At 37.9% G+C, this 27462-nt stretch overlaps 2 protein-coding genes and 1 long non-coding RNA gene across 3 annotated transcripts in view; 1 reads left to right on the top strand and 2 right to left on the bottom strand.

The window, feature by feature from the left end:
* LOC110257996 (uncharacterized) overlaps positions 1-27462 on the bottom strand; it is an 819260-nt gene that overhangs the window by 589391 nt on the left and 202407 nt on the right. The gene's annotated exons all lie outside the window — the stretch shown is intronic.
* LOC110258249 (olfactory receptor 2J3-like) lies at positions 2162-3291 on the bottom strand. The gene has a single exon (XM_084967740.1). The coding sequence runs from the start codon at positions 3201-3203 to the stop codon at positions 2265-2267; it is 939 nt and encodes a 312-aa protein (XP_084823866.1). The 5' UTR covers positions 3204-3291; the 3' UTR covers positions 2162-2264.
* LOC110258743 (olfactory receptor 2W1-like) lies at positions 13905-18256 on the top strand. Its single transcript, XM_021082011.2, has one exon. The coding sequence runs from the start codon at positions 14751-14753 to the stop codon at positions 15711-15713; it is 963 nt and encodes a 320-aa protein (XP_020937670.2). The 5' UTR covers positions 13905-14750; the 3' UTR covers positions 15714-18256.

Raw genomic sequence — 27462 nt, 5'->3', positions numbered from 1 at the left:
ATGGCATTCGAAAACATTAAATACTTAGGGATGAATTTTGCCAAATATGTACAAAATCTGTATAATAAAAACATCAATCCTTCTGAGAGAAACTAAAAAGATGTAAATAAATAGAGATATATACTGGGTTCCTAAATCAGAAGACTCAATATCACCAAGATGTCAGCTCTTTCCAAATTGGTATACAAATTCGATGCAACCACAATCAAAATGCCAGCATGCTTTTTTGTAGAAACAATGCATATTTCATTAAAGTTAAAACTTGCTCTTTGGAGTTCCCTTCGTGGCGCAGTGGTTAGCGAATCCGACTAGGAACCATGAGGTTGCGGATTCAGTCCCTGCCCTTGCTCAGTGGGTTAACAATCCGGCGTTGCCGTGAGCTGTGGTGTAGGTTGCAGACGCGGCTCGGATTCCGCGTTGCTGTGGCTCTGGCGTAGGCCGGTGGCTACAGCTCCGATTCAACCCCTAGCCTGGGAACCTCCATATGCCGCGGGAGCGGCCCAAGAAATAGCAACAACAACAGCAACAAAAAAGACAAAAGACAAAAAAAAAAAAAAAAAAAAAAAACTTGCTCTTTGAAAGACACTATTAGAAAATAAAAGCATACCACAGACTGGAAGAAGATATTTATAAAACATTTATCTGACATAGGACTTGAGTCAAGAATATGTGAATACCACTTAGAATTCAATAAGAACACATCCATATATAAAAATGGGTAAGTTTTTAAGACATCCGTTAGATGAATCAAGTTGTTTTCAGAGCCTGGTATTAACTGCTTCAGATATTTGATCCTCTAACATTATTTAACATGATTGTTCCCAGTTTACAAGTTCTCATGAATTAGCAGTCTATAAATCACAATGTTAGAAATTGTTCCCACTATCCATATACTTCTAACTACCTTGAAAAAGTTGAGGGAGAAGAGAAGCCTATATCTGCTGTATTAATTGAGAATCTCTCACAGCTGTGATTTTTTTGGTCATTATCTACCATAAGGAATGGTAACTATAAAATATGGTCCAATTTTATGTTCTACATTAAAAAAAAAACTCATGCTATACAGCAAAGACTAATGATATTTAAAAAGAAAAGCTTTAAGGTACCTTAAATTTAAACGATATCCTTGTCATTAACTAACTCAACTAAAGGAAATTAAACTTGTTCTGTTTGTTTGGTTTTATTTCATGTAATGAGATTGCCTTCCTGCAGAAATTACCTCTGGTATTTATTTTCAAGGTTTTGGCCAAACTTCTTTTGTTTTAGATTTTTTTAAAGATACATTAATTTATTAGCATTGTGCCCATTGGAAACTAAGTCCTATACAGATACTTCATTTTCTATCTTAACACTGTCATTTCCACCACTAGAAAGTGAGTTCTATTCAGGAAAAATTCATCTATGTTACCAAGCCAACAATCTTGAAGATATTTAGCCAATGAATTGAATGAATGAACGAATGAATAAGTAGATAAATAAAGGAATGGATGAATGAATGAACCATTTAGAACAGGCAATTCTTTATAATATATATATATAGACCCACAGAACAAAACACTCATGTAATATAGTATCTTGGAAAAAGTGTGTTTCAGCCAAATAATTTTTACCATTTAGGTAAATGTAATGGCTATTAATGACCAAAAACTCCATTAGCCGAAGTCTTTGCTGTATGTCCCTCTCTTTCTATAGATACTAATATTTGCTCTATAAATTAGTGTATTAATTTTAAAACCCACTGCCTAATTTCTATAGACACTAAATATTGAATAGATTAAAGTGGTACACATCAAAAAGTTTATCTCTAGATAATAGTCCAGAATTAACCAATTGGTTAATTGGTTAACCAATTGGTTAATTCTTTTATTTAAAAGAACAACAAATTTGGAGCAGAACTTTTCTTCTAAACTTGCTGGGTTATAGATCAAAAATAAGTCTCAGAGTTCCCATCGTGACTCAGTGGTTAACAAATCCGACTAGGACCCATGAGGTTGAGGATTTGATCCCTGGCCTTGCTCAGTGGGTTAAGGATCTGGCATCGCCGTGAGCTGTGGTGTGGGTCGCAGACACGGTTTGGATCCCACGTTGCTGTGGCTCTGGTGTAGGCTGACAACTGCAGCTCCATTTGGACCCCTAGCCTGGGAATCTCCATGTGCTGCAGGTGCGGCCATAGGAAAGACCAAAAAAAAAAGTCTCAAAGGACCAGAAGAACCCTCCAAGATAGATAATACTCTTCAAACAAAAGCTGCTAAACAGGTGATCCATCACATCTCCCTCTCCCACCTCATTAATCTTTTAACTGCCCCCTTTACATCTTTGTTTCTCAAGGTATAGATTAGAGGGTTGAGGCTAGGTGTGACAACAGTATAAAAGAGGGCAATGAACTTTCCTTGATCTTGAGAACCTCTTGTTGGGGGCTGGAGATATATGCACATGACTGGAATGAAAAACAGGGATACAACCAGAAGATGGGCTCCACATGACCCAAAGACTTTCTGAAGTCCAGCTGTTGACTGCATCCTCAGCACAGCATGGGCAATCGCACCATAGGAGCTGAGAATGAGAATAAGTGGTATGATCACAAAAATGGAGCTCATGACCATGAGGGTCAGCTCATTAGCACGGGTATCAACACAAGACAGTCGCAGCAGTGCTGCAACTTCACAGAAGAAATGATCCACCTGACGATGTCCACACAGGGGTACCCAGGAGGTAAATGAGGAGTGAAGTGCTGAGGTGGTAAAGCCACTTGCCCAAGAAGCCACAGCCAACAGATGGCAGAAACGAGGGTGCATGAGGACAGTGTAATGCAAGGGTCTACATACAGCTGCATAACGGTCATAGGACATCACCACCAGTAGCATACACTCAGCAGTTCCCAATGCAAGAACAAAATAGAGTTGAATCATGCACCCGACATAAGAAATGTTTTTCTCTGGGCCCCAGAGGTTGACCAGCAACTGGGGGATGGAGCTGGTGGTATAGCAGAGATCCAGAAAAGACAGGTTTGAGAGGAAGAAGTACATGGGAGTGTGGAGATGGGAGTCCAAGTATGACAAGATAATGATGAACAGGTTGCCTATCAATGTCATCAAGTAGAACATCAAAATAACTACAAAGAGAACTAACTCAAGGTGAGGCCAATTAGAAAAACCCAGTAGAACAAAGTAATCTTGAGAACTTGCATTTTTTTCCTTCATCATTCATTTTTTTCCAATACCTGAGGAAAGAAGCACATAAACTGAAGGATGCCCCACTCATTGTCAAACCCCTGAAAACTGATTGGGGAAAAAAATCTATGCCATTTCCAAATACTGCAATATGACGGTAGGATTTTTATGGTTTTGTTTTGAAGTTTCATTCAGACATTTGCCCTGTTGTAGATACAATCAATAACTTCTCAAGCTAATGAGTTCCTTTGTGCATCCATAAGTTAGCATTTGGATAAATGATTAAAGATATCCCATATTTTTTCATTTTAAAAAAAAACTTTTTTTACAAAAAGAAAATCTTTGTCCTCCTTTCCCTAATGTTCAGATTATTTCCAATTTTGTGATTACACAGAAAGAAATATCTCCAGTTTTAATCATCTTACACAAAGCTGAGAGAATTTACCATGAGATGAAAAACAATTCAGTAGTAACTTTAAAATGTCGATGTTGGAGTTCCCGTCGTGGCGCAGTGGTTAACGAATCCGACTAGGAACCATGAGGTTGCGGGATCGATCCCTGCCCTTGCTGAGTGGGTTAACGATCCAGCGTTGCCGTGAGCTGTGGTGTAGGTTGCAGACGGGCTCAGATCCTGCATTGCTGTGGCTCTGGCATAGGCTGGCAGCTACAGCTCCAATTAGACCTAGCCTGGGAAACTCCATATGCCGCGGGAGCAGCCCAAAAAATGGCAAAAAGACAAAAAAAAAAAAAAAGTCAATGTTGAATGAAAAAGTCAATTTCAGTTGAATATGTTTATAGAAAGGATGAAATATTCTTATTTATTTATGTTGTCAGCTTATTCTCAGACAAAAATAACATGAAAATACAAGTATAAAGGCACATGCATGCACACACCAACTTATTAATATTCACAATAATGAGCTAATATGAATCTCATTGCATGAGTATCAACGCATGATAATCACAGCAGTGCTGAAACTTCACTGAAGTGGTCCACTAGACAATGTCCACACAATGGCACCCAGAAGGTAAAGGAGGAATGAAGTGCTGAGGTGGTAAAGCCACATACTCAAGTGGCCTTTATGGAAACAAAGAAACAAAAACAACTGATAGTCTTGATTAATTAACTGAGAAGTGAAATAGATTGGAGAATTCAGTGATAAAATGCTTCCAAACATAAATGAGAAGACAACTTTTTTTGGAAGACAAAAAAAAAAAAAGGGACAGTCAAAGAAAAGGTTTAGGAAGGAGCAAGAAAGGGAAAGTGTTTGGATCAGGAAAGAGAGGAGGAACTCTGATTGTGGTACTTGAAAGTGCATATATCACAAGGTTATGAGATCTGGAAAATAAGGCTAAAAGGTAGTTCCTACAAAATTTCTTAGAATAAGAGCTAAGAAATTAAATTCTAAGCCATAATTTATAATTTCATCATATGTCTTTAGGTCTACGATTTGAAATGAGAGAATCTGAATAGAAAATTCACTAATTTTTAACAGACAAAGACATGGGAGTTCCCTGTTGTGGCTCAGTGGAAAAGAACCCAGCTAGTATCCATAAGGAACAGGATTTTATCCCTGGCCCTGCTCAGTGGGTTAAGGATCTGGCATTGCTGTGAGCTGTGGTGTAGGTCACAGATGTGGCTCGGATCTGGGGTTGTTGTGGCTATGACGTAGGTCAGCAGCTGTAGCTCTGATTTGACCCCTAGCCTGGGAACTTCCACACACCATGGTGTGGCCCTAAAAAGCAAAAAAATAAAAAATTTTTAAAAATAAGGGACAATGACATGAATATCACATAAAATCCAAATACAAGGTCATCTTGTGGTGGTTCTTTTGTAAAAAAAAATAATAATAATAAAGTTAAGAAATTCAAATGTTTACTAATAGTTTGATTTTCAGTTGCTTATTTTCTCTGTGCATTATCCATCTTTCATAGAAAAAAATAAACACTTTTATTATATAGTTATTGCTGCAAGTCACAGTAATCCACCATTTAAATATTCCCAAACAGCTTTGCCCTGCCACTTCTGCTCCTCTCACATTCTCTAATTGAATAGGACAAAAGACAAATTCAACCCAAACAGATTCACCTCCAATCTTTTGAGGGACTTTTTTTACTGGCTTAAAAAAACCAGAGGTGTCTGATTGGTTGAGTTACAAGCTGGAGACCCAGGAACATTGAAGTTGGCTAAGACTGATTTAGGCAGGCATAGAGGTATCTATATACCATTTGATGTTATTGGTATTGTCAATGACTATCAGCTTTTCAAGGTATGACAGAAAAATTCTAATGGATTTTTTAAATTCTCCTAGAATAAGGATTAATACATCATAAGATATTTGAATTCAAATGCTATGGGTATTTTTTCTGATGCAGACATAGTTTTCCTCCCTTATAAAGCTGCCTTAATTTCATATTATATTAATTAAAAGAAAGTAGCAGCTTTGTGGTACTTTCATTACCTGCCTTTCAGAATTTTTCTAAAAGTAAAAAGGGATAAGAGGTAAGGGACAGAAAAAATACAGAATTCAGGAAGATAAAACTTCAAAGGTTTGTGGTTTGATTTTCTTCTTAGTGGAAAAGAGATAAATGAAGACCCTATCAAAGGTAGACTTTATAAACCATGGAATAAAATATTTTCTTTCTTCCATTAAGTCATTACTGGAAAAGCAGATGGCTTGGCACTTTCTTCTCACCCCCATTGTTACTAATAGACATTTTTCTAAGTCTTGTCCTATTTGTTCCTTTATAGTAAACCTGGTTTAGTGCTCCATCAACTTCTTTCAATACTGACCTCCCTGTGTTTGTCCACCTTCTCTATCATTCTCTTCCTGTCTATGCCCTCATCATGTACAAACTAATATGAAGCTCTCTGGTTGTCATGTGACCTAAGAACGTTAACCTAATTGCCCTCATAGTCCATCTTTGCTAATGTACATAATCTAACTATCGAAAGTAGTCTGAAAATAATTATGATTATCATTGCCACAGAAGAGAGAGCCTAGGTTTATCCAAAAGATTTCCTTTTAGCAGAACATGGGAACTCTTTAGGGCATTTAAGGTATCAGGGGATGCACCCCTTACTCCAGAGCAAATGGGGCTTTTACAGGAACAAAAAGAGTAATATGACTTTCTTTTCTTGACTGGGGCCATTGGGAGGATAAATCCCAGGGTTGCAGTTAATGCCCTTCAAGGAGCTTTCCTGGTTAAATTGGTGTCATAGTCACAAGGAAAAACTCTTCACAGAAATGCATTCAGCGTAATCATGAACTCATACTAAAATGACAATAAATATTTCACCAACAAACAAAACACTAGCAAGTTGAATCCAACAATACATTATGTTGGATTCACATACACTATGTTCAAGTAGAATTTATCTCAGGGATGCAAGGATTTTTCAATATCTATAAATCAATCAGTGTGATATATACCATATAAACAAATTGAAAAAAAACATATGATCATCTCAATAGATGCAGAAAAACTTCTGATAAAACTCAACATCCATTTATGATTTAAAAAAAACTCTCTATAAAAGAGGACATAGAGGGAACATACCTCAACATAATAAAGCCCATATATAACAAACCCACCGCTAAAATCATACTCGATGATGAAAAATCTGAAAGCATTTCCTCTAAGATCAGAAAACAAACAAGGATGTCCACTCTTGCCACTTTTATTCAATATAGTTTTGGAAGTTCTAGCCACAGCAATCAGAAAAGAAAAAGAAATAAGAGGAATCCAAACCATAAAGGAAGAAGTAAAGCAGTCACTATTTGCAGATGACATGATATCATGTATAGAAAATCCTAAAGATACCACAAGAAAACTACTTGAGCTCATTGATGAATTTAGCAAAGTTATAGGAAACAAAATTAATACACATAAATCCCTTACATTTCTATAAACTAACAATGAAAGAGCAGAAAGAGAAATTAAGGAAACAATCTCACTTACCATCACATTGAAAAGAATAAAATACCTAGGAACAAACCACCTGAAGAGGAAAAAGACCTGTACTTGGAAAACTACAAGACAATAATGAAAGAAAATGAAGACAAAACAAATAGATGGAAAGGTATAACAGGTTCTTGGATTAGAAGAAAAAATATTATTAAAATGATCATACTACCCAAAGCAATCAAAAGATTCAATGAAATCTCTATTCAAAATATCAATGACATTTTTGACAGAACCAGAACAAATAATTTTAAAATCTGTATGGGGAGTTCCCATTGAATCTGACTAGGAACCATGAGGTTGCAGGTTCGATCCCTGGCCTCATTTAGTAGGTTAAGGATCTGGTGTTGCCGTGAGCTGTGGTGTAAGTCGCAGATGCGGCTCAGATCCAGTTTTGCTGTGGCTCTGGTGTAGGCCAGCAGCAACAGCTCCGATCAGACCCCTAGCCTGGGAACCTCCATATGCTATGAGTGTGGCCCTAAAAGGACAAAAGACTAAAAATAAATTAATTAATTTAAAAAATAACGATTAAAAAAATGAAATCTCTATGGAAACACGAAAGACTCTGAATAGCCAGAACAATCTTGAGAAAAAAAGAAGACAGCTGGAGGAATCATCGTCGCTGATTTCAGACTACACTACAAAATTACAGTAATCAAAACAGTATAGTACTGGCACAAATACAGACACATGGATCCATGGAACAGGAGACCCCAGAAATAAACCCACACACTATGGTCAATTCATCCACAACAGAGGAGACAAGAACATACAATGGAGAAAAGACAGTTTCTTCAGAAAGTGGTGCTAAGAATACTGAAGAGCTATGTGTAAAAGAAGGAAATTAGGACATTCTGAGGAGTTCCTGCCCTGGCACAGTGGGTTAAGGATCCAGTGTTGCCACAGCTGTGATATAGATGGCAGCCGTGCCCTAGCCAAGAAATTTCCACAGGCTATGGGTGTGGCAAAAAAATTCTCTAACACCATATACAAAAATAAACTCATAATGGATAAAAGACCTAAATGTAAGACCAGATACTAAAAAATTCCTAAAGGAAAACTTAGGCAGAACACTCTTTGACAAAATCACAATAATATCTTTTTGGATTCATAAAAGCAGATGAATGTGATTCAGTGTGATAGTACTAGGAGGTAAGCCTTCAGGAGGTGACTAGGTCATAAGGACAGAGCCCTCAAGAATGGAAATAGTGCTCTTCTAAAAGACTCCACAGAGCTCGCTTGCCCCTTCTGCCCAGAGAGGACACAACAATAAGACTGCATCTATAAACTAGGAAAGTAGACCATCACCAGACACCAAATCTGCCAGCATCTTGATCTTGGCTTTCCCAGCTTCTAAAATTATAAGAAATAATTGTTGGGAGTTTCCCAAGTCGTGGCACAGCAGAAATGAATCCGATTAGGAACCATGAGGTTGTGGGTTCGATTCCTGGCCTCACTCAGTGGGTTAAGGATCCAGCATTGACGTGAGCTTTAGATTGCAGATGAGGCTCAGATCTGGCTTTGCTGTGGCTGTGACATAGGCCAGCAGCTGTAGCTCCAATTAGACCCCTAGCCTGGGAACCTCCATATGCCACAGGTGTGGCCCTTAAAAGACAAAAGACAAAATAATAATAATAATAATAATAATAATTGTTGGTTTAAGTCCCCAGTCACAATATTTTTGTTATAGCAGCCCAAAGAGACTAAGACAATACATTTTTAAAAAGCAAAATGTATAGTAAGGGCTATTAAAGAAAAAATATGAAAACATGATAGAGAAGACTGGGGTGGAGAGGATCTTAGTTTAGATTAGAAAATCAAGGAAGCTCTCATTGAATAGATGATAGCTGAGAAACAAAGTGAAAATAAAGAACACAACTTGGGACAATGTTACTGGTAAGTGGGACAGTGCAAAAACCTTTTAAATGCTTGCATTCCTAGAGAGACACAGGGGTGAAGAGAATGGAAGAAGTTTGGTCGGATAAAAGGGGCTAGGTCATGATAAGGAGTCTGAATCTTATTCTAAGTGTGTAAAGATTCTTAAAAGATTTCAAAAAAGTAAATGGAAAAAAATAAAAATTTTAAGAACACTTTTAGCTGCCAAATGGAGAATGGATTGAAAAGGAATAAAGTTAGAGGAGGGAAACAAGTTTGGAGGCCATTGGATGATGTCGGGGGTAGAGAGTGGCTCATTGTTGGCAGTAGCCGTAAATAAGGAGAGAAGAGGTAAACCTTGAAATAGGTAAAATTTTCAAGGTGAGGGCAAGGGAGTAATTAAGGATGACCTTAGGTTTCTGGCCAGTAATAGGTAGATATTTGTCCCATTTACTATGCTTAGGAAGAATGAAGAGAGAGCAGATTTGGCACAATGGGAATCGAGAGTTTTATTTTTGCCATGTTTAGATCAATATTTTTGCTAAACATCCAAAAATGAATGAAGTTTGGCAGTTGGAACTACCAGTTTGATGCTCAATGGAGAAGACTGGAAATACAAATTTGAAAGCCATCAAAATGTAGGTAGCATTTAAAGCCTTGTAACTATATGATAGTGTCCAATGGGGCAGCATAAACAGAGAATACTAGAATCCCTGGTGAGGGCATAGGAGCCTCAGACTCTATCTTTCTAAAATTTCCAAATACTCCAGTTATTGTGAAATGCAGTCAAACAATGAGGTGCTGCTAATAATTCGCTGTAAATGTCTCCTAAAAGTAAAGGACTAAAGCAAGCAAGAAAAAAAAAAAGGTAAATAAAAAGGAAATAGAAGAACACCTCTTGATTTAGTCAAAGGGTTCAAAAAGACATTATATTGTATGTCTAGGGCAAAATCACCTGCTTCACAATCTGAATTTACCCATCCCTGGAAAAACACTGGGAAATTTTCCAAAAATTAAAGAATCTAGATGATTGCTCTGTAATGTTTCCAGAGAGCCAACCCATGGAATATACTTATAGAATAAGGATCAAGGGACTAGGGAATCACAGTGCAGTAATGTAATTAAAGCAAATATACATATACGAAAATTTATATACATTTTTGTTTTTTAATTTCTTAAACAAAAACTGAATATTTTTCACAATTGGACTTAAATTATAAAATTCAATTCCAACTTTAAAGAAATTTTTAAAAAGAAAAAAGAAAGCTATAGAAAACTAAAGGCAAATAGAAAAAATACAAGAATGAAATTGAGATCTTTAAATCAAAGTGGATATTGTCAAGTTTCCATATGTTTAGAATTTTGCTAGACCAAAAAATGTGTCATTGATTTATTTTAAGTTTCTTACTATCTTTATAAATAAATAAATAATATTTACACTATATGTATACAGTTCTAAAAGTAGTGGTTGAAAAAGGGAAAATGTTGGAGTTCCTGGTGGCTCAACGGGTTAAGGATCGGGCATTGTCACTGCTGTGGCTCTAATTACTGCTATGGCGCAGGTTCAATCCCTGGCCTGGGAACTTCCACATGCCAAGTGTGCTGCCAAAAAAAAAGGGGGGGGGAGAGAGGTGTTTACCATATATCTTGTCAAATATCAGTATGAGCTCTACCAAAAGTGATAAAAATGATTATTTTTACAGCATACACACCTCTTGAATTGATTGAAATAGTAATAGCTAACACTTGTTTGAATGCTTACTATGTGTTAACCAGTATTATACTGTTTTATGTATATTAAATTTATTTAATCCTCATACTAACTGCTTAAAGTATGTATTATTATCCCTCTCTTATAGATAAGAAATCTGATGCTCCAAAAAGTTAAATAATTTTCCCAAGTTCACACGGCTGATAACTGAAACCACAGGATCTCAGTTCAGAAAGTCTGGCTCCATCTACTTTACACCACACTATGTTTCAAATATAGAATACAAAAATTATTACCATACTGAAGCAGATAGTTAAAATTGTTTTATGACTCAGAGATGAGACTTGCAACATTTAAACATGTACATATCATAAGGCAATCAATTTGTGCTTCTGTATTTTATTAATTATTGGTGGAATGTAATTTTAACTCAAGGGAGTCTTGGGACCATAAGCCAACTCATAAAACTCTTCTGAGTACTACTCACTCTAAAACTGGGGGGTTTAAACACTGACCTCTAAGACACAAACAGAATTAGTTGTTACAGATACTGAAGTGTTTGAATTACTAATCACAGTCATCAAGACAAAGCCACATTAGGACTGTATAAAAGTCTAAATCTTATGATCCTCAACTTATTATTTAGGGATTTGCAGATTGAATATCTTTCATAAAATTACTATTCAACCTCAGGCATCAGATATCTTTTTTATACGCTCCAGTAACTTTTTAAATGATACGCTCCAGCAACTTTTTTCCAAATCAATATGTACTATCAATGGTAGGATTATTTTATAGAAATAACACATACTATAATTTGAGTATTGGAAATGCACACTCTAACAGAAAAGTTTATTTGTAACATATTCACTACTAGAGAAAAATGTCTAAAAGACATTTTCCTCATTCCCTATCTTATGCTTTTCTGTCAGTGAATAACTTTTGCATCTATTAAATTTCTCTTAGTGAAATATCAGAATATCTTCTAATTCTCCAGCTGTTTCATTTACAGGCTTTTTTTCTGTGGCACTCTACTGAAATCAATGGGATGTAGTCTGGATGGCTTTGAAACCTTTCTTGAGGTCTGGGTTTTCAGGCAACATTGGGAAATTTGTTTTATTCTTATTTTGAATTAATGGTTGCTTTTCAATATTTCACTGGGACCAAGACTATTTGCAAGCTGATTTAAAGTCAGAACAAGTAGTAAGAATTTCTGACACGTTTCCTCCCCTTCCTCGAAGTCACATGTTCAAGAAGGAGGAGTCCAGTCGAGAATCTATATTTTAACACACATCAGGAAAAAAACAGAACTCGCAGTGGTGCTGCAGGAAAAAAAAAGGAGAAAGCTGCAGCCCCGGAGAGCAAATGCTTAACCAGGATCTGGTTTCCACAGAGTGGGCTCCACACGGGTCAAAAAGTACAACATCAGGGAAACGCTCTCTGGATCACAGTAATGTTACTCTTTAATATCTCTTGGAAAATAGTGTGTCTAAGTTGGTAAAACAATTTGTGGGACGTAAAAGAAAGAGAATTTGGAACTACAAAGACTAAGGATCCTGCTGACTTTCAGGACGTTTAGAACAAATAAATATTGTAAACCTCTGAAGAGAAATTCTCTTTATCTCCATTATGGAGGAAAGATTAAATTTATTCTCTTGGAGTTCCCGTCGTGGCTCAGTGGTTAACGAATCCGACTAGGAACCATGAGGTTGCGGGTTCGGTCCCTGCCCTTGCTCAGTGGGTTAACGATCCGGCGTTGCCGTGAACTGTGGTGTAGGTCGCAGATGCGGCTCAGATCCCGCGTTGCTGTGGCTCTGGCGTAGGCCAGTGGCTACAGCTCCGATTCGACCCCTAGCCTGGGAACCTCCATAAGCCATGGGAGCGGCCCAAGAAAATGGCAAAAAGACAAAAAAAAATTTATTCTCTATTGTAAGTAGAGGGCATGATGCTATTACTTTTTTGAGGTATCGCTGGTGTACAATATTACATGTTTCACGTATATGGCATAGTGATTTACATTTTTAAAAGTTATAATCCTAATGTTATTTATTGATTTGTGATTTCAGACATTTTGATTCAGCATTTTTTTCCTTTTTTTTCTTTTTATTTCTCCTTTTTTTTTTTTCTTTTTCTTTCTCTAGTGAAATTTCAGAGAAATCATCTGGATTTGTTTTTTTTTTGGCTGCACCTGAGGTATATGGAAGTTCCCAGGCTAGGGGTCAAATCAGAGTTGCAGTCTACATCACAACCACAGCAATGCGAGATCCAAGCCACATCTGTGACCCATGCCACAGCCTGCAGCAATGCCAGATTCTTCCTTAACCCACTGAGCAAGACCAGGGATCAAACCCACATCCTCATGGATATCAGTCAGATTTTTAACAAGCTGAGCCACAACGGGAACTCCTTGATTCAGCATTTTTAAAAAGAGAGAAATGTAGATTAAATTGAAAATGAAGGCTTGAAATGTAATATTTTATTCATGAAGACTGAAGAGCTAGAAAGAATTCACATTTTTGATCCATTTCTAAATCTCACAATGAGCATGAAAAATTACGGGGAGATTTCCTATGGGAGATTTTTAATAGATGGGTATTTTCCCTTCCCAAATTAATCTTTCGAGGCTACAATAATAATTGAAATAGTTAAGAAATTAATTGTATGGTATTGTCTTTAATTTTAAAAGAATTTTCATTTTTGCATTCATATAATTTTAACTGAAGTTCTGTCTTATTCAGAGGTTACATAAAACATATGCCTATCAAAATAAGTAATCATTAATTATTAATTCACCCCCTGCTCAGACAATATATAATTCTAATGGTGTATAAAAGCTTGTAATACATTTCAGAAAGTTAATTTTTTCTAACTATCCAACTTGGTCAATGGCAGAACCTAGACTCAAATAATTCTTGGGAAGCTAGTTCTGAGGAAATCACCAAACGGCTCTCTCAAAACAACTGTCTCAGCCATACCACTTAGTCTTATAAATGTATCCACTTATGAATCATGGCCATAGTTTGAAGCAATTTCTTCATAATATTCAGGAAATAGATTGAAATGGTATAACAAACAGTAAGCACAACTTTGGTACTATACAGAGAGAAAGTGTCACCAGTTTGATATTTAAATTTAATTTTCATTCATATATTTTTCTCTAAGTTTTCTATCTTTTTATTCAACTTTATTTGTAGAGCTGTTTCAGGTTTACAACAAAATTGAGAGAAAGGTACAGATATTTCCCATTTATGCCCTCCCTATACACATGTAGAGTCTTCCTCATTATCAACAACACTCACCAGAATGGTACTTTTTTGGATTAGCATAGTGATGGAGGACATATTTTTAAGTGAGAGGATGGTTAACAAATATGTTTGAATTCAAATGTACCAGTTTGGGTGATAAACTAGGTACTGAGTTGAGAAAGATAAAGGTACCAAGGAATCATGCCAGATCTACTACATAATATATCAGAAAGTCAAAGGTGTAAATCAAATTGGTAAATAACTAATGGAAAAGAGGACTAATCCTTCATTCCAACAAAAGCCAAATAATTAGATGTAATAAGTGAATTCACTAACTCAGTTAAAGAATAATATTCCCACATCAAGTAGCTGAGTTTTATGGATAATCACACAATCACACTATTTTAGAAAAAGTTCTAGTCCAAACTTCCAGACTGACATAAGAGAAAATTCAGACCCTAAGTTTAAGAGCTAGGTCTGAATTTAAGAGGTAAGGTCATCTAGATAAAAATATAATATTAAATTTATTACTTTAAAAGAACCTACAAATACCAGACTTACTTGGCCATAATTTTTACTTGTACCATTAATTTTTTCAATTATTTGTATAAATTCTCTACCTTGTTTACTTCTGTATCTCATCAAATTTTTACTCTATGTTGACACATTCCTTCTCCTTCTTCTCCTCCTCCTCCTCTTCCTCCACCTACTCTTCCTCCTACCCTCTCCTCCCTCTCCTTCTCCAACCCCAAAATCAGTTTAGGATTTGGGCACTGAAGGACTATGGGCCAAAGAAACTCTACTTCTCTGCATGATTTCATTCTGCTGGGCTTCTCTGACCATCCCAAACTGGAGATGGCCCTGTCAGGAGTTGTCGCCACCTTCTACTTGATCACACTGGTCGGCAACACAGCCATCATTCTTGCGTCTCTCCTGGACTCCCACCTCCACACACCAATGTACTTCTTCCTCCGGAATTTATCTTTCCTAGACCTATGTTTCACAACCAGCATCGTCCCTCAGATGCTGGTTAACTTGTGGGGGCCTCATAAGACCATCAGCTATGGGGGCTGTGTCATTCAGCTCTATGTTTATATGTGGTTGGGCTCCATCGAGTGCCTTCTCCTAGCTGTTATGTCCTACGATCGTTTCACAGCTATTTGTAAGCCCCTCCATTATTTGGTAATCATGAACCCACATTTATGTCTCAAGATGATTATCATGGTCTGGAGCATTAGTTTGGCCAATTCTGTTGTACTGTGTACACTCACTCTGAATCTGCCTAGATGTGGAAACAACCTTCTGGATCATTTCTTGTGTGAGTTGCCAGCTATGCTCAAGATAGCTTGTATAGACACCACAGCAGTTGAATTGTCTGTTTTTGCTTTAGGCATCGCCATTGTCCTTACACCACTCATCCTTATTCTTATATCCTATGGCTACATTGCCAAAGCTGTGCTGAGAATGAAGTCAAGGGCAGGCCAGCGGAAAGCAATCAATACCTGTGGATCTCATCTCACCGTGGTGTCTATCTTCTACGGAGCTATTATCTACATGTACCTGCAACCAGGTAACAATGCCTCCAGAGGTCAGGTCATATTTCTCACCCTCTTTTACACCATCATCACACCAAGTCTCAACCCTCTCATTTACACTTTAAGGAATAAAGACATGAAGGAGGCACTGAAGAAGCTGATGAGAGTTGATCACAAATCTACTAAATCAAAAAGGACCTGGAAGTCATAGAAAAAATTAATGTGATGGAGGCAATAATAAGGTTATCTAACTTTCGTTTTTACTGAGGCAAGTAATCCCTAGATCACAGAGATCGATTTATGTAATAATTCTTATATGCAAACACTTTGTGGATGCAAACAATATAACCACCCTACCTTTTCTGACGTCTAATCATGACATCAATATCATTATCTTGAGTAATGGCTCTAAGTTACTTAAGCCTATCTACCTCTTTATCATGATACACAGGAGTAAGAAGGCACAAATTAAAGGATTTTAAAGGTGACAAAAAAGGCTTACTCATTTCTCATTCATTCATGAAAGATTTATTTCATCATTGTCTCAATCCCAATGGAAAGAAAATATGACAAGTTGGAGGTGAGTTAGGCTTTTGACATAAATCTACATGGAATTTACATAAATTTTGAGGGATTGTACTAATATGTGTATGTAGTGGAATTTCATAAAATAAATATTTTCATTGTCCTATATCATGGTATAATGTTTATATTTTTATGGGAAAATGTGATGATGAATAAAACTTTGGTATTTTTCCATGATCTAAAACCTATCTCTAAAAGACGGCTTTGTTTAATAATTGTAATCCTTATTAATAATTATAATCTGGATGGATTTGGAACTTTGGATACATTGTTGGACTTTAAAAGTAAAAGAAAAGGTAATATTTTCTCCTCTATCACATTACAATTCTTGAAATGTAAAGAAAGGAGGAGTCTTTGGATAATTTTCACTTCCCCAGTCTGAACGACAATAATGACTCACATAAAACATGTTTAATTTGATAAAGAATAGTGTCAACGTTCTTATGGACCACATAATACCTTTTTAGAGTTGCCTTCAGAAACAGCTCACCATCCCACAAAAAAAGGTTCACAGAGAGTACATAAGTTCTGTGCTAAGTCTGCTCTTAACTTAGTACCATCTATAATTAATAGGGCTAGAAAATACATTAAGACTTTGCTATCTTCAATTATCCAAGCACACAAAATACACAATAGTAATGGACTCAGGAGAAAATTACAGGTTATGCTCATCATTGTTTGTTTTCTTGCTTACACTTACTTTTATTCTCTTTTCCAGTCTTTGGCATTTGGGTTGCAAATTGAACCAAAATTTCAAATACTTAACCTCCCTTTTATTTCTCACAATTAATGGGTATATACTTGGAATTTACATTAAATTACAATAAATCCTTTCAAGACACTGAACTTCTATAAGCTAATCAGGACTTCCATAATTTAGTTAGCCTGATATCACACTTGTGGAATAATATGTCGCTTGAAAAATGTAAGTGTAATAGTAAGAGTAATAGTAATTAAATCTAATTTTCTCCTTGAGGAAAGGTTACTTTCCTAACTGAGTCTCACATCAACATCCATGAGAGTTTACCACAGATGCTCTAGCTCATCTAACTTAAATGCTCTGCTAGCACAGTGTCAATATTCTTGCAGAAGTAGAAAAGATTAATGAGGGGGAAAAATTGTATGATACAAACACATTAGACTAGGACTCAGAAGACCAGTCATTGACCCTCAATTTCTCTCCACTTGAGAAAAAAATTGCTTAATTTGTTCCAAGCCTCTGTGTGTTTAATTTAAAATGGATATTAAAGTGATCTCCCTATTTTCCTGCCACTTCTTTCAATGGTTGCCTAAACTTAGCTTCACAATCTTTGTCTCTACACAGAACAAACAGTAGTGGATATCTCGTGTGTGTGTAGGCAGTGGAGAGACTTTCCAAATTGGGACAGTGCTGGGGGCCAGGCAGAGCACTGTCACTTGGAGCCAGCAGACTTTTCAAGGCAAGCAAATGATGAATCTGATTGACAGAATTAATTGCGTGCTTCCTGATCTCTGTATCATAAGTTTAAATGTGAAACTATATATGCAAGCAAAAGTAACACCATTTTATCTATTTGAAAAAACAACATTGCATAATATAATTAGAATCTACCCCGCAACGACTTAACCATACGTGCTAAATTATTCTGCACAGGCAAAAAGTACAAAGGCTCTCAGAAAAGTAATGGATAAGTCTGATTAGGAGGAAACGGAAATAGGTTTATGAAGTAGATGGCACTTGAGATGAACTCTAAAGGTTCTATAAGATCTGAAAACAGCAGAAAACATCAAGGTGAATAGGGTGTGGTAAAGTCATGGAGGCTAAAAACCAGCACAGATGTCTCTTAGAACAAAGAATATAAGTAAAAAGCCTCAGAGATTAAAAATGTGTTGATAAACAGAAACCAGATTGAGCAATCAATAAGAATACATGAATGAAATGCCCACTGTGTGAAAGGTATTATGAGAAATCACCTTGTGTGTTTAAATGTTATATGGTCAACATTTGGGAACCACTGCTTTTGCTTTAGCAAAGAAATATGACAGATAAAGAAAATGCGGTATATATATATATATATCCATAGTTATTATATGATTAATATGATGTAAACACCTGAAAAATCTATGCAATTATGTAAATAATAATATATTAATATATTATTTAGCCATAAAAAGGAAGGAGATGCTGCCATTTGCAAAAAAAAAAAAAAAAAAAAAAAAAAGATGGAACTTGAAAGCCTTAAGCTAAGTGAAATAAATCAAAGACTAATAGTATATGACTTCACATACACGTCACATCTAAAAAAAGACTCAACATATTGATACAGAAAACAGATCGGTACTTGCCAGAGAGCAGGGCCCCACCCTGCTCCACAAATGGGAATTGGTAAAATAGGCAAAGGTGGTCAAAAGGTGCAGACATCCAGTTATAAGATAAATGAGCCCCGGGGATGTAACATACAGCGTGGTGACTGTACTTAGCAATGCTATGTGGTTTATTTGAGAGTTGCTAAGAGGAAAACTTAAAAGTTCCCACCACAAGAAAAAAAAAAAATTGTAACTGTGTGTGGTGATGAAAGTTAACTCATTATAGTAACTATAACATTGTACACCTAAAACCAATACAATTTTATATGTCCCACTGATGTCTCAATAAAAGTTGAAATAAATTTAAGACAAATATCATAAAGAAAAGAACATATGTATTATTTAATATTCCTTCCACTAACGACATTCACTAATCAAGTAGCTCTGCCTGAAAATGATTCCCAAAAAAAAGAAAATCGTGGGAGAGAGGACAAGATGGCGGAGGAGTAGGGGGACACACTCGCCCTCTCCCACAAACACAACAAAAAAAGCACATCTACAGAAGAAATGACTCGCACAGAACAGCAACAAATCGCTGGCAGAGGAACCTAAACTCCAATAATGGCAAGAAGTTCGTGACATTATTGGGCAGAACAGGAGAAAAGAGGAGAGTGAGAGAAGGTGAATCCGAGCGGGACGGGCGCTCCCGAAAGGGAACTGCGGAGGAGAAAGAGATCCTGCACCCTGGAAAGTCTCCTACCGGGCGAAAGATCAAATGAACCGGAGGAATCCCCAGATGCAGAGAAGAGTGTAGCAGTAAGTTGGAGTACGGAAAAACGGATCAAGAACCCAACGGACCATCTGAACTACGGGCACAGTCACCAAAAATTGAGACGCCTGGGTGGGGGCTGGGCACCGAGACCTCGCCTCTGAAGGTTGGTCCCCGAGAGGGGGCTGGGGGACGCCTGGGTGGGGGCTGGGCACCGAGACCTCACCTCCGAAGGTTAGTCCCCAAGAAAGGGCCGGGGGACGCCTGGGTGGGGGCTGGGCACCGAGACCTCGGCTCCAGAGATTAGTCCCCGGGCTAGGGGGGCGGGGAAGAGCGGAAACTGCTTGGGAGGTCTCTAAACCATTTGACGGGGCAGAGACTGCCTGGGAGACTAGAAAACAAAGCTGTCGCAGAGGAAGGGAGCAATACTCTAGGGGCGGGGAAGTGGAAAGCCGCCTCAGAGGGAACCTGGGAGAAGAGCCTGGTCTGCGCCCGTGCTGGGGAGGGGAGAGAAGAAGGGGTGGGTCCCCATAGAATACCCCCCACGCCACAGCAAGCTTACAGGCCCGCTAGCTAGCAGAAAGCTGTGCTTCCCAGTGCATTCCCTCCCCCCACCCCCACCACCCCCTACGCTCTCGCGGAACCTGGGGCTGCCTGCCACCCAGGAGGGCTGGCCTCAACAATTGCCTGAAGCCTACCACCGCAGGGGCTCTCCCTGCACAGGCCTGCTTGCCCTTTGGAGGGGCTACACTTCCACAGAGCAGCACCAAACACCACCAGCCCCCTAGAAAAGGCCTGCAGCCCAGAAAAGCTAGAACAAGCCTAGCCAGGCCGTGAATAGATCGACCTAATTCTCCGACGGTTTTTCTGAGACGGGCTCCCCCGGGGAGGAGCCTCTTGGGTCTCCAAGGGCCTTGCTACCCGCCCAAGACCCCAGGGGGTGCTAAGACCTAGTGGACCAGCTGCATAGGACTGCCAGCTCCAGGCAGGACCCCCTGCAGCCCAGAAAAGCTGCAACAAGCCTGGCCGACTTAGGAAAAGATCTCCGACGGTCTTTCTGAGTCGGGCTGCCCTGGGGAGGAGCCTCTTGAGTCTCCAAGGGCCCTGCTACCCGCCCAAGACCCCAAGGGGTGCTGAGACCTAGTGGACCAGCTGCATAGGACTGCCAGCTCCAGGCAGGACCCCCTGCAGCCCAGAAAAGCTGCAACAAGCCTGGCCGAGTCGGGAAAAGATCTCCGACGGTCTTTCTGAGTCGGGCTGCCCTGGGGAGGAGCCTCTTGAGTCTCCAAGGGCCCTGCTACCCGCCCAAGACCCCAAGGGGTGCTGAGACCTAGTGGACCAGCTGCATAGGACTGCCAGCTCCAGGCAGGACCCCCTGCAGCCCAGAAAAGCTGCAACAAGCCTGGCCGACTTAGGAAAAGATCTCAGACGGTCTTTCTGAATCGGGCTGCCCTGGGGAGGAGCCTCTTGAGTCTCCAAGGGCCCTGCTACCTGCCCAAGACCCCAGGGGGTGCTGAGAACCAAGTGAAATCTGCTACCATCGTGGGGTGGACCTCCCAGTCCAGTCTGCCCTCAGGAAGTCCTCCTTTGCTTCAAAGAAACACTGTTAGTTCCATCAACACTCCAGAAAAGCCACACTGCCTCAAAAAAGATTGACCAACAACGACAGCCCTCAGGAAATATTCCACGGCAGTGACAAGGCAAACAATACCCGATAACGGAGAGTACAACTCCCTCTGGAGAAAGAAGACAACAAGCAAGATGAAGAAGCTGAGAAACCACCCCCAGTCAAACCAACAGGAGAACTCACCTAAAACAGTCAACAATGAAACAGATCTCTGCAGTCAGACAGACCTAGAATTCAAAAGAGAAATACTGAAAATACTGAAGGAATTAAGAGAAGATATGAACAGTAATGCAGATACCCTCAGAAAGGAGCTAGAAAATATAAGGAGGAGCCAAGAAAAACTAGAACATTCATTTGCAGAGATGCAAACTGAACTAGGGGCAGTAAAAACCAGAATGAATAATGCAGAAGAACGAATCAGTGATATGGAAGATAGAATAATGGAAATCACTCAATCTGGTCAACAGACAGAAAACCGAATCAAAAAACTGGAAAGCAATATAAGAGACCTATGGGATAATATAAAGCGGGCCAATCTACGCATAATAGGAATTCCAGAAGGAGTAGAAAAAGATAAGGGAATGGAAAATATATTTGAAGAAATTATCGCTGGAAACTTCCCAAATCTAAAGGATACTGGATTCAAGATACAAGAAGCACAGAGGGCCCCAAACAAACTGAACCCAAACAGAACCACACCAAGACACATCATAATAAAAATGGCAAAAGTTAGTGATAAAGAGAGGATCCTAAAGGCAGCAAGAGAAAAACAGAATGTTATCTACAAGGGAACCCCCATAAGAATATCAGCTGATTTCTCTACAGAAACACTACAGGCCAGGAGGGAATGGCAAGAGATATTTAAAGTGCTAAAAGGAAAAAATATGCAACCTAGAATACTTTATCCAGCAAGAATATCATTTAAAATAGAAGGGGAAATAAAAATTTTTTCCAACAAACAAAAACTTAAAGAATACAGCAACACAAAACCCAGGTTAAAGGAAATATTGAAAGGGCTTCTCTAAACCAAAAAGAAAGGAAGGAAAGGGAAGAAAAAAGAAAAGAAAAAAAAAAAAAGAAGAAGAAGAAGAGGAAGAACTAGGACTGAGGAAACCGTAATCAGAGAGAAGTCACTCAAATAAGCCAGCATACAGATTTAATCATGAACATGCTTCAAACAAAATAAAATTAAAAAGAAAAAAATAAAAGAGTCATCAAAACCATAAAATGTGGGCAAGGGATGTTAGGAGGTAAATAATCCTTTTTGTTTGTATGTATGTCTCTCTTCTTAATTTTAATATAATAATGAAGTGTTTGAACTTACAGGACCATCAGGCTAAAACACACAATTATGGGAAGGGGTTAGCATACTTAAAAAACAGGGCAACCACAAGCCAAAACCAAATATTGCATTTGCAAAAAATGAAAAAAAAAAAAATACACTCAAGCAGATAATAACAGGAGACCATCCACCCAAAAAAAAAAAAAAAAAAAAAAAAAGAAGAATGGAGAACCATAGAATCAACTGGAACACGAGGATCAAATGGCAATAAATAATCATCTATCAATTATCACCTTAAATGTCAATGGACTGAATGCCCCAATCAAAAGACACAGAGTGGCTGAGTGGATAAAAAGGCAAAAACCTTCAATATGCTGCCTACAAGAAACTCACCTTAGGACAAAAGATACATATAGATTGAAAGTGAAAGGCTGGGGAAAAGTATTTCATGCCAATAGACATGACAGAAAAGCAGGAGTTGCAACGCTCATATCAGACAAAATAGACTTTAAAACAAAAGACATAAAGAAAGACAAAGAAGGACACTATTTAATGATTAAGGGATCCATCCAAGGAGAGGATGTTACTATCATCAACATATATGCCCCAAACATAGGAGCACCCAGATACATACAACAAATATTAACAGACATAAAGGGAGATATTGATGAGAATACAATCATAGTAGGAGACCTAAATACCCCCCTCACATCAATGGACAGATTCTCCAGACAGAAAACCAATAAAGCAACAGAGATCCTAAAGGAAACAATAGAAAAGTTAGACTTAATTGATATCTTCAGGACACTACATCCAAAAAAAGCAGAATACACATTCTTCTCAAATGCTCATGGAACATTCTCAAGAATCGACCACATATTGGGACACAAAGCGAATCTCAATAAATTTAGGAGCATAGAAATTATCTCAAGTATCTTCTCTGACCACAATGCCATGAAATTAGAAATCAACCATGGGAAAAGCAAAGAGAAAAAACCTACTCCATGGAGACTAAACAACATGCTACTAAAAAACCAATGGGTCAATGAGGAAATCAAGAAGGAAATTAAAAACTACCTTGAAACAAATGATAATGAAGACACAACCTCTCAAAATCTATGGGATGCTGCGAAAACAGTGCTCAGAGGGAAATTTATAGCAATCCAGGCCTTTCTCAAAAAAGAAGAAAGATCCCAAATTGACAACTTAACCCTCCACCTAAATGAATTAGAAAAAGAAGAACAAAAAAGTCCTAAAGTCAGCAGAAGGAAGGAAATTATAAAGATCAAAGAAGAAATCAATAAAATAGAGACTCAAAAAACAATAGAGAAAATTAATAAAACCAAGAGCTGGTTCTTTGAAAAGGTGAACAAAATTGATAAACCCCTGGCCAGACTCACTAAAAAGAGGAGAGAAAGAACCCAAATAACCAAAATTATAAATGAAAAAGGAGAAATCACAACGGATACAGCAGAAATACAAAAAACCATAAGAGAATACTATGAACAACTATATGGCGATAAGTTTGACAATCTGGAAGAAATGGACAATTTTCTAGAATCTTACAGCCTGCCAAAACTGAATCAAGCAGAAACAGACCAACTGAACAGACCGATCACTAGAAATGAAATTGAAGAGGTCATAAAATCACTCCCTACAAATAAAAGTCCAGGACCAGATGGCTTCACAGGTGAATTCTATCAAACATATAAAGAGGAATTGGTGCCCATCCTCCTTAAACTCTTTCAAAAGGTTGAAGAAGAAGGAATACTCCCAAAGACATTCTATGAGGCCACCATCACCCTCATTCCAAAACCAGGCAGAGATACCACCAAAAAAGAAAACTATCGCCCAATATCATTGATGAATATAGATGCAAAAATTCTCAACAAAAGCTTAGCCAACCGAATCCAACAACATATCAAAAAAATTATACACCATGACCAGGTTGGGTTCATCCCAGGTTCACAAGGATGGTTCAACATACGCAAATCAATCAACATCATACACCACATTAACAAAAAAAAAGTCAAAAATCATATGATCATCTCAATAGATGCAGAAAAAGCATTTGACAAAGTTCAACATCCATTCATGATCAAGACCCTCGCCAAAGTGGGTATAGAGGGAACATTCCTGAATATAATCAAAGCCATTTATGATAAACCCACAGCAAATATAATCCTCAATGGGGAAAAACTGAAAGCCTTCTCACTCAAATCTGGAACAAGACAGGGATGCCCACTCTCACCACTGCTCTTCAACATCGTTTTGGAAGTCTTAGCCACAGCAATTAGACAAACAAAAGAAATCAAAGGCATCCATATAGGAAGAGAAGAGATCAAACTGTCACTGTATGCAGATGACATGATTCTATACCTAGAAAACCCTAAGGACTCAACCCCAAAACTCCTTGAACTGATTAATAAATTCAGCAAAGTGGCAGGATATAAGATTAACATTCAGAAGTCAGTTGCATTTCTGTATACCAGCAATGAAACACTAGAAAAGGAATACAAAAATACGATACCTTTTAAAATTGTACCTCACAAAATCAAATACCTCGGAATACACCTGACCAAAGAGGTAAAGGACCTATATGCCAAGAACTATAAAACCTTAATCAAGGAAATTAAAGAAGATGTAAAGAAATGGAAAGATATTCCATGTTCCTGGATTGGAAAAATCAATATTGTGAAAATGGCCATCCTACCCAAAGCAATCTACAGATTCAGTGCAATCCCTATCAAATTACCCATGACATTGTTCACAGAACTAGAACAAACAATCCAAACATTTATATGGAACCACAAAAGACCCAGAATCGCCAAAGCAATCCTGAGAAACAAAAACCAAGCAGGAGACATAACTCTCCCAGACTTCAAGAAATACTACAAAGCCACAGTCATCAAAACAGTGTGGTACTGGTATCAAAACAGACAGACAGACCAATGGAACAGAATAGAGAATCCGGAAATTAACCCTGACACCTATGGTCAATTAATCTTTGACAAGGGAGGCAAGAACATAAAATGGGAAAAAGAAAGTCTATTCAGCAAGCATTGCTGGGAAACCTGGACAGCTGCATGCAAAGCAATGAAACTAGAACACACCCTCACACCATGCACAAAAATAAACTCCAAATGGCTGAAAGACTTAAATATACGACAGGACACCATCAAACTCCTAGAAGAAAACATAGGCAAAACACTCTCTGACATCAACATCATGAATATTTTCTCAGGTCAGTCTCCCAAAGCAATAGAAATTCGAGCAAACATAAACCCATGGGACCTCATCAAACTGAAAAGCTTTTGCACAGCAAAGGAAACCCAAAAGAAAACAAAAGGACAACTTACAGAATGGGAGAAAATAGTTTCAAATGATGCAACTGACAAGGGCTTAATCTCTAGAATATATAAGCAACTTATACAACTCAACAGCAAAAATACCAATCAATCAATGGAAAAATGGGCAAAAGACCTGAATAGACATTTCTCCAAAGAAGATATACAGATGGCCAACAAACACATGAAAAAATGCTCAACATCGCTGATTATAAGAGAAATGCAAATCAAAACTACCATGAGATACCACCTCACACCAGTCAGAATGGCCATCATTAATAAATCCACAAATAACAAGTGCTGGAGGGGCTGTGGAGAAAAGGAAACCCTCCTGCACTGTTGGTGGGAATGTAAACTGGTACAGCCACTATGGAGAACAGTTTGGAGATACCTTAGAAATCTATACATAGACCTTCCATATGACCCTGCAATCCCACTCCTGGGCATCTATCCGGACAAAGCTCTACTTAAAAGAGACACATGCACCCGCATGTTCATTGCAGCACTATTCACAATAGCCAGGACATGGAAACAACCGAAATGTCCATTGACAGAGGATTGGATTCGGAAGATGTGGTATATATACACGATGGAATACTACTCAGCCATAAAAAAGGATGACATCATGCCATTTGCAGCAACATGGATGGAACTAGCGAATCTCATCCTGAGTGAAATGAGCCAGAAAGACAAAGGCAAATACCATATGATATCACTTATAACTGGAGTCTAATATCCAGCACAAATGAACATCTCCTCAGAAAAGAAAATCATGGACTTGGAGAAGAGACTTGTGGTTGCCTGATGGAAGGGGGAGGGAGTGGGAGGGATCGGGAGCTTGGGCTTATCAGTCACAACCTAGAATAGATTTACAAGGAGATCCCGCTGAATAGCATTGAGAACTATGTCTAGATACTCATGTTGCAACAGAAGAAATGGTGGGGGAAAAACTGTAATTGTAATGTATACATGTAAGGATAACCTGACCCCCTTGCTGTACAGTGGGAAAATAAAATTAAAAAAATAAATAAGTAAATAAATAAATTAAAAAAAGTCAAATAAATATTCATATCTTTTCTTGGAGAATAAAAAAAAAAAAAAAAAAAAAAAGAAAATCGTGAAATCAATGACCTTTCAAAAAAAATCATTAAATCAATGCCCTTTCAATACCACTAAATCCAAACACCCATATGAAATTCATTTCATGCAATTTGATGTTACGTAAATACACAAACTGATGGACTGCCATAAATTTTCATGTGTGTCTACTGTTTTGATTTTGCAAAGAAAGGCAAGTATGTCTGGCTAGTAGATGTATTAACCAGAAATTACATATCACAATGATCAGACATATTAAATATAAATCAAATTACTTTAGGTACCAAACATTGTACCTAACATAATGTCAGACATTATGACAAATTGGAAATATAAAGATTAATTTTGAAGAAAAAATCCTCCTGTACTGTTCCCAATTACTACAAGACTCAAATACATGGAAAAAAATCCGTGCAATTATTTTTTTTTCAGGTTTGTTTCAGAGACATGCATAGGTAAGATGAAACTTAGGTCTCCTAAAGAAAGTATAATAATTATAAAATCCAAAAAAATCAAAATGGCAATAATATACGAGGTGTTGATATAGAGAAACCGTACAAGAATTCTCTCTTATGCGGTGACTTGGAAGATGTTTCTAGTTCCCCGTGTTAAAGAGGAAAACCAGAGGCCCAAAATGACATCACTTGTGCTAAAGTCCATGATACCAAATCTAGATTTAATACCTAACCTAACTGCAGTTTCAACCTTCACCACCAATGTGATCTTAATCAACCAGTATGTGGAACTTTCTGGTCAGCACCAATGAGGTATAATCTGTCACATGGGCCCTCTCCATTCTCCCAGAGGAAGAAAAGGCAACCGGCATGATAAAACCCTTGCCATTTTCTTCCCCCCAAAAGAGAAGATTTTCTGGCATGAAAAAAATCTTTACTTTTCTTTGGCTATTAACTAACTCCCTTACCCCACCTTTCTTCCTATAAAAACTTTCCTATTTGTAAAACCCCT

Source organism: Sus scrofa, chromosome 7 (assembly GCF_054392235.1).
Source record: "Sus scrofa isolate SSC_HxYL_T2T_F1_AM1 chromosome 7, Sscrofa_HxYL_maternal_Yorkshire_Landrace_v2.0, whole genome shotgun sequence".
In the NCBI taxonomy this organism is placed as follows: Eukaryota; Metazoa; Chordata; class Mammalia; order Artiodactyla; family Suidae; genus Sus; species Sus scrofa.
Note: the sequence above shows the minus strand (reverse complement) of the source record. Positions and strands in the feature narration are given on the sequence as shown.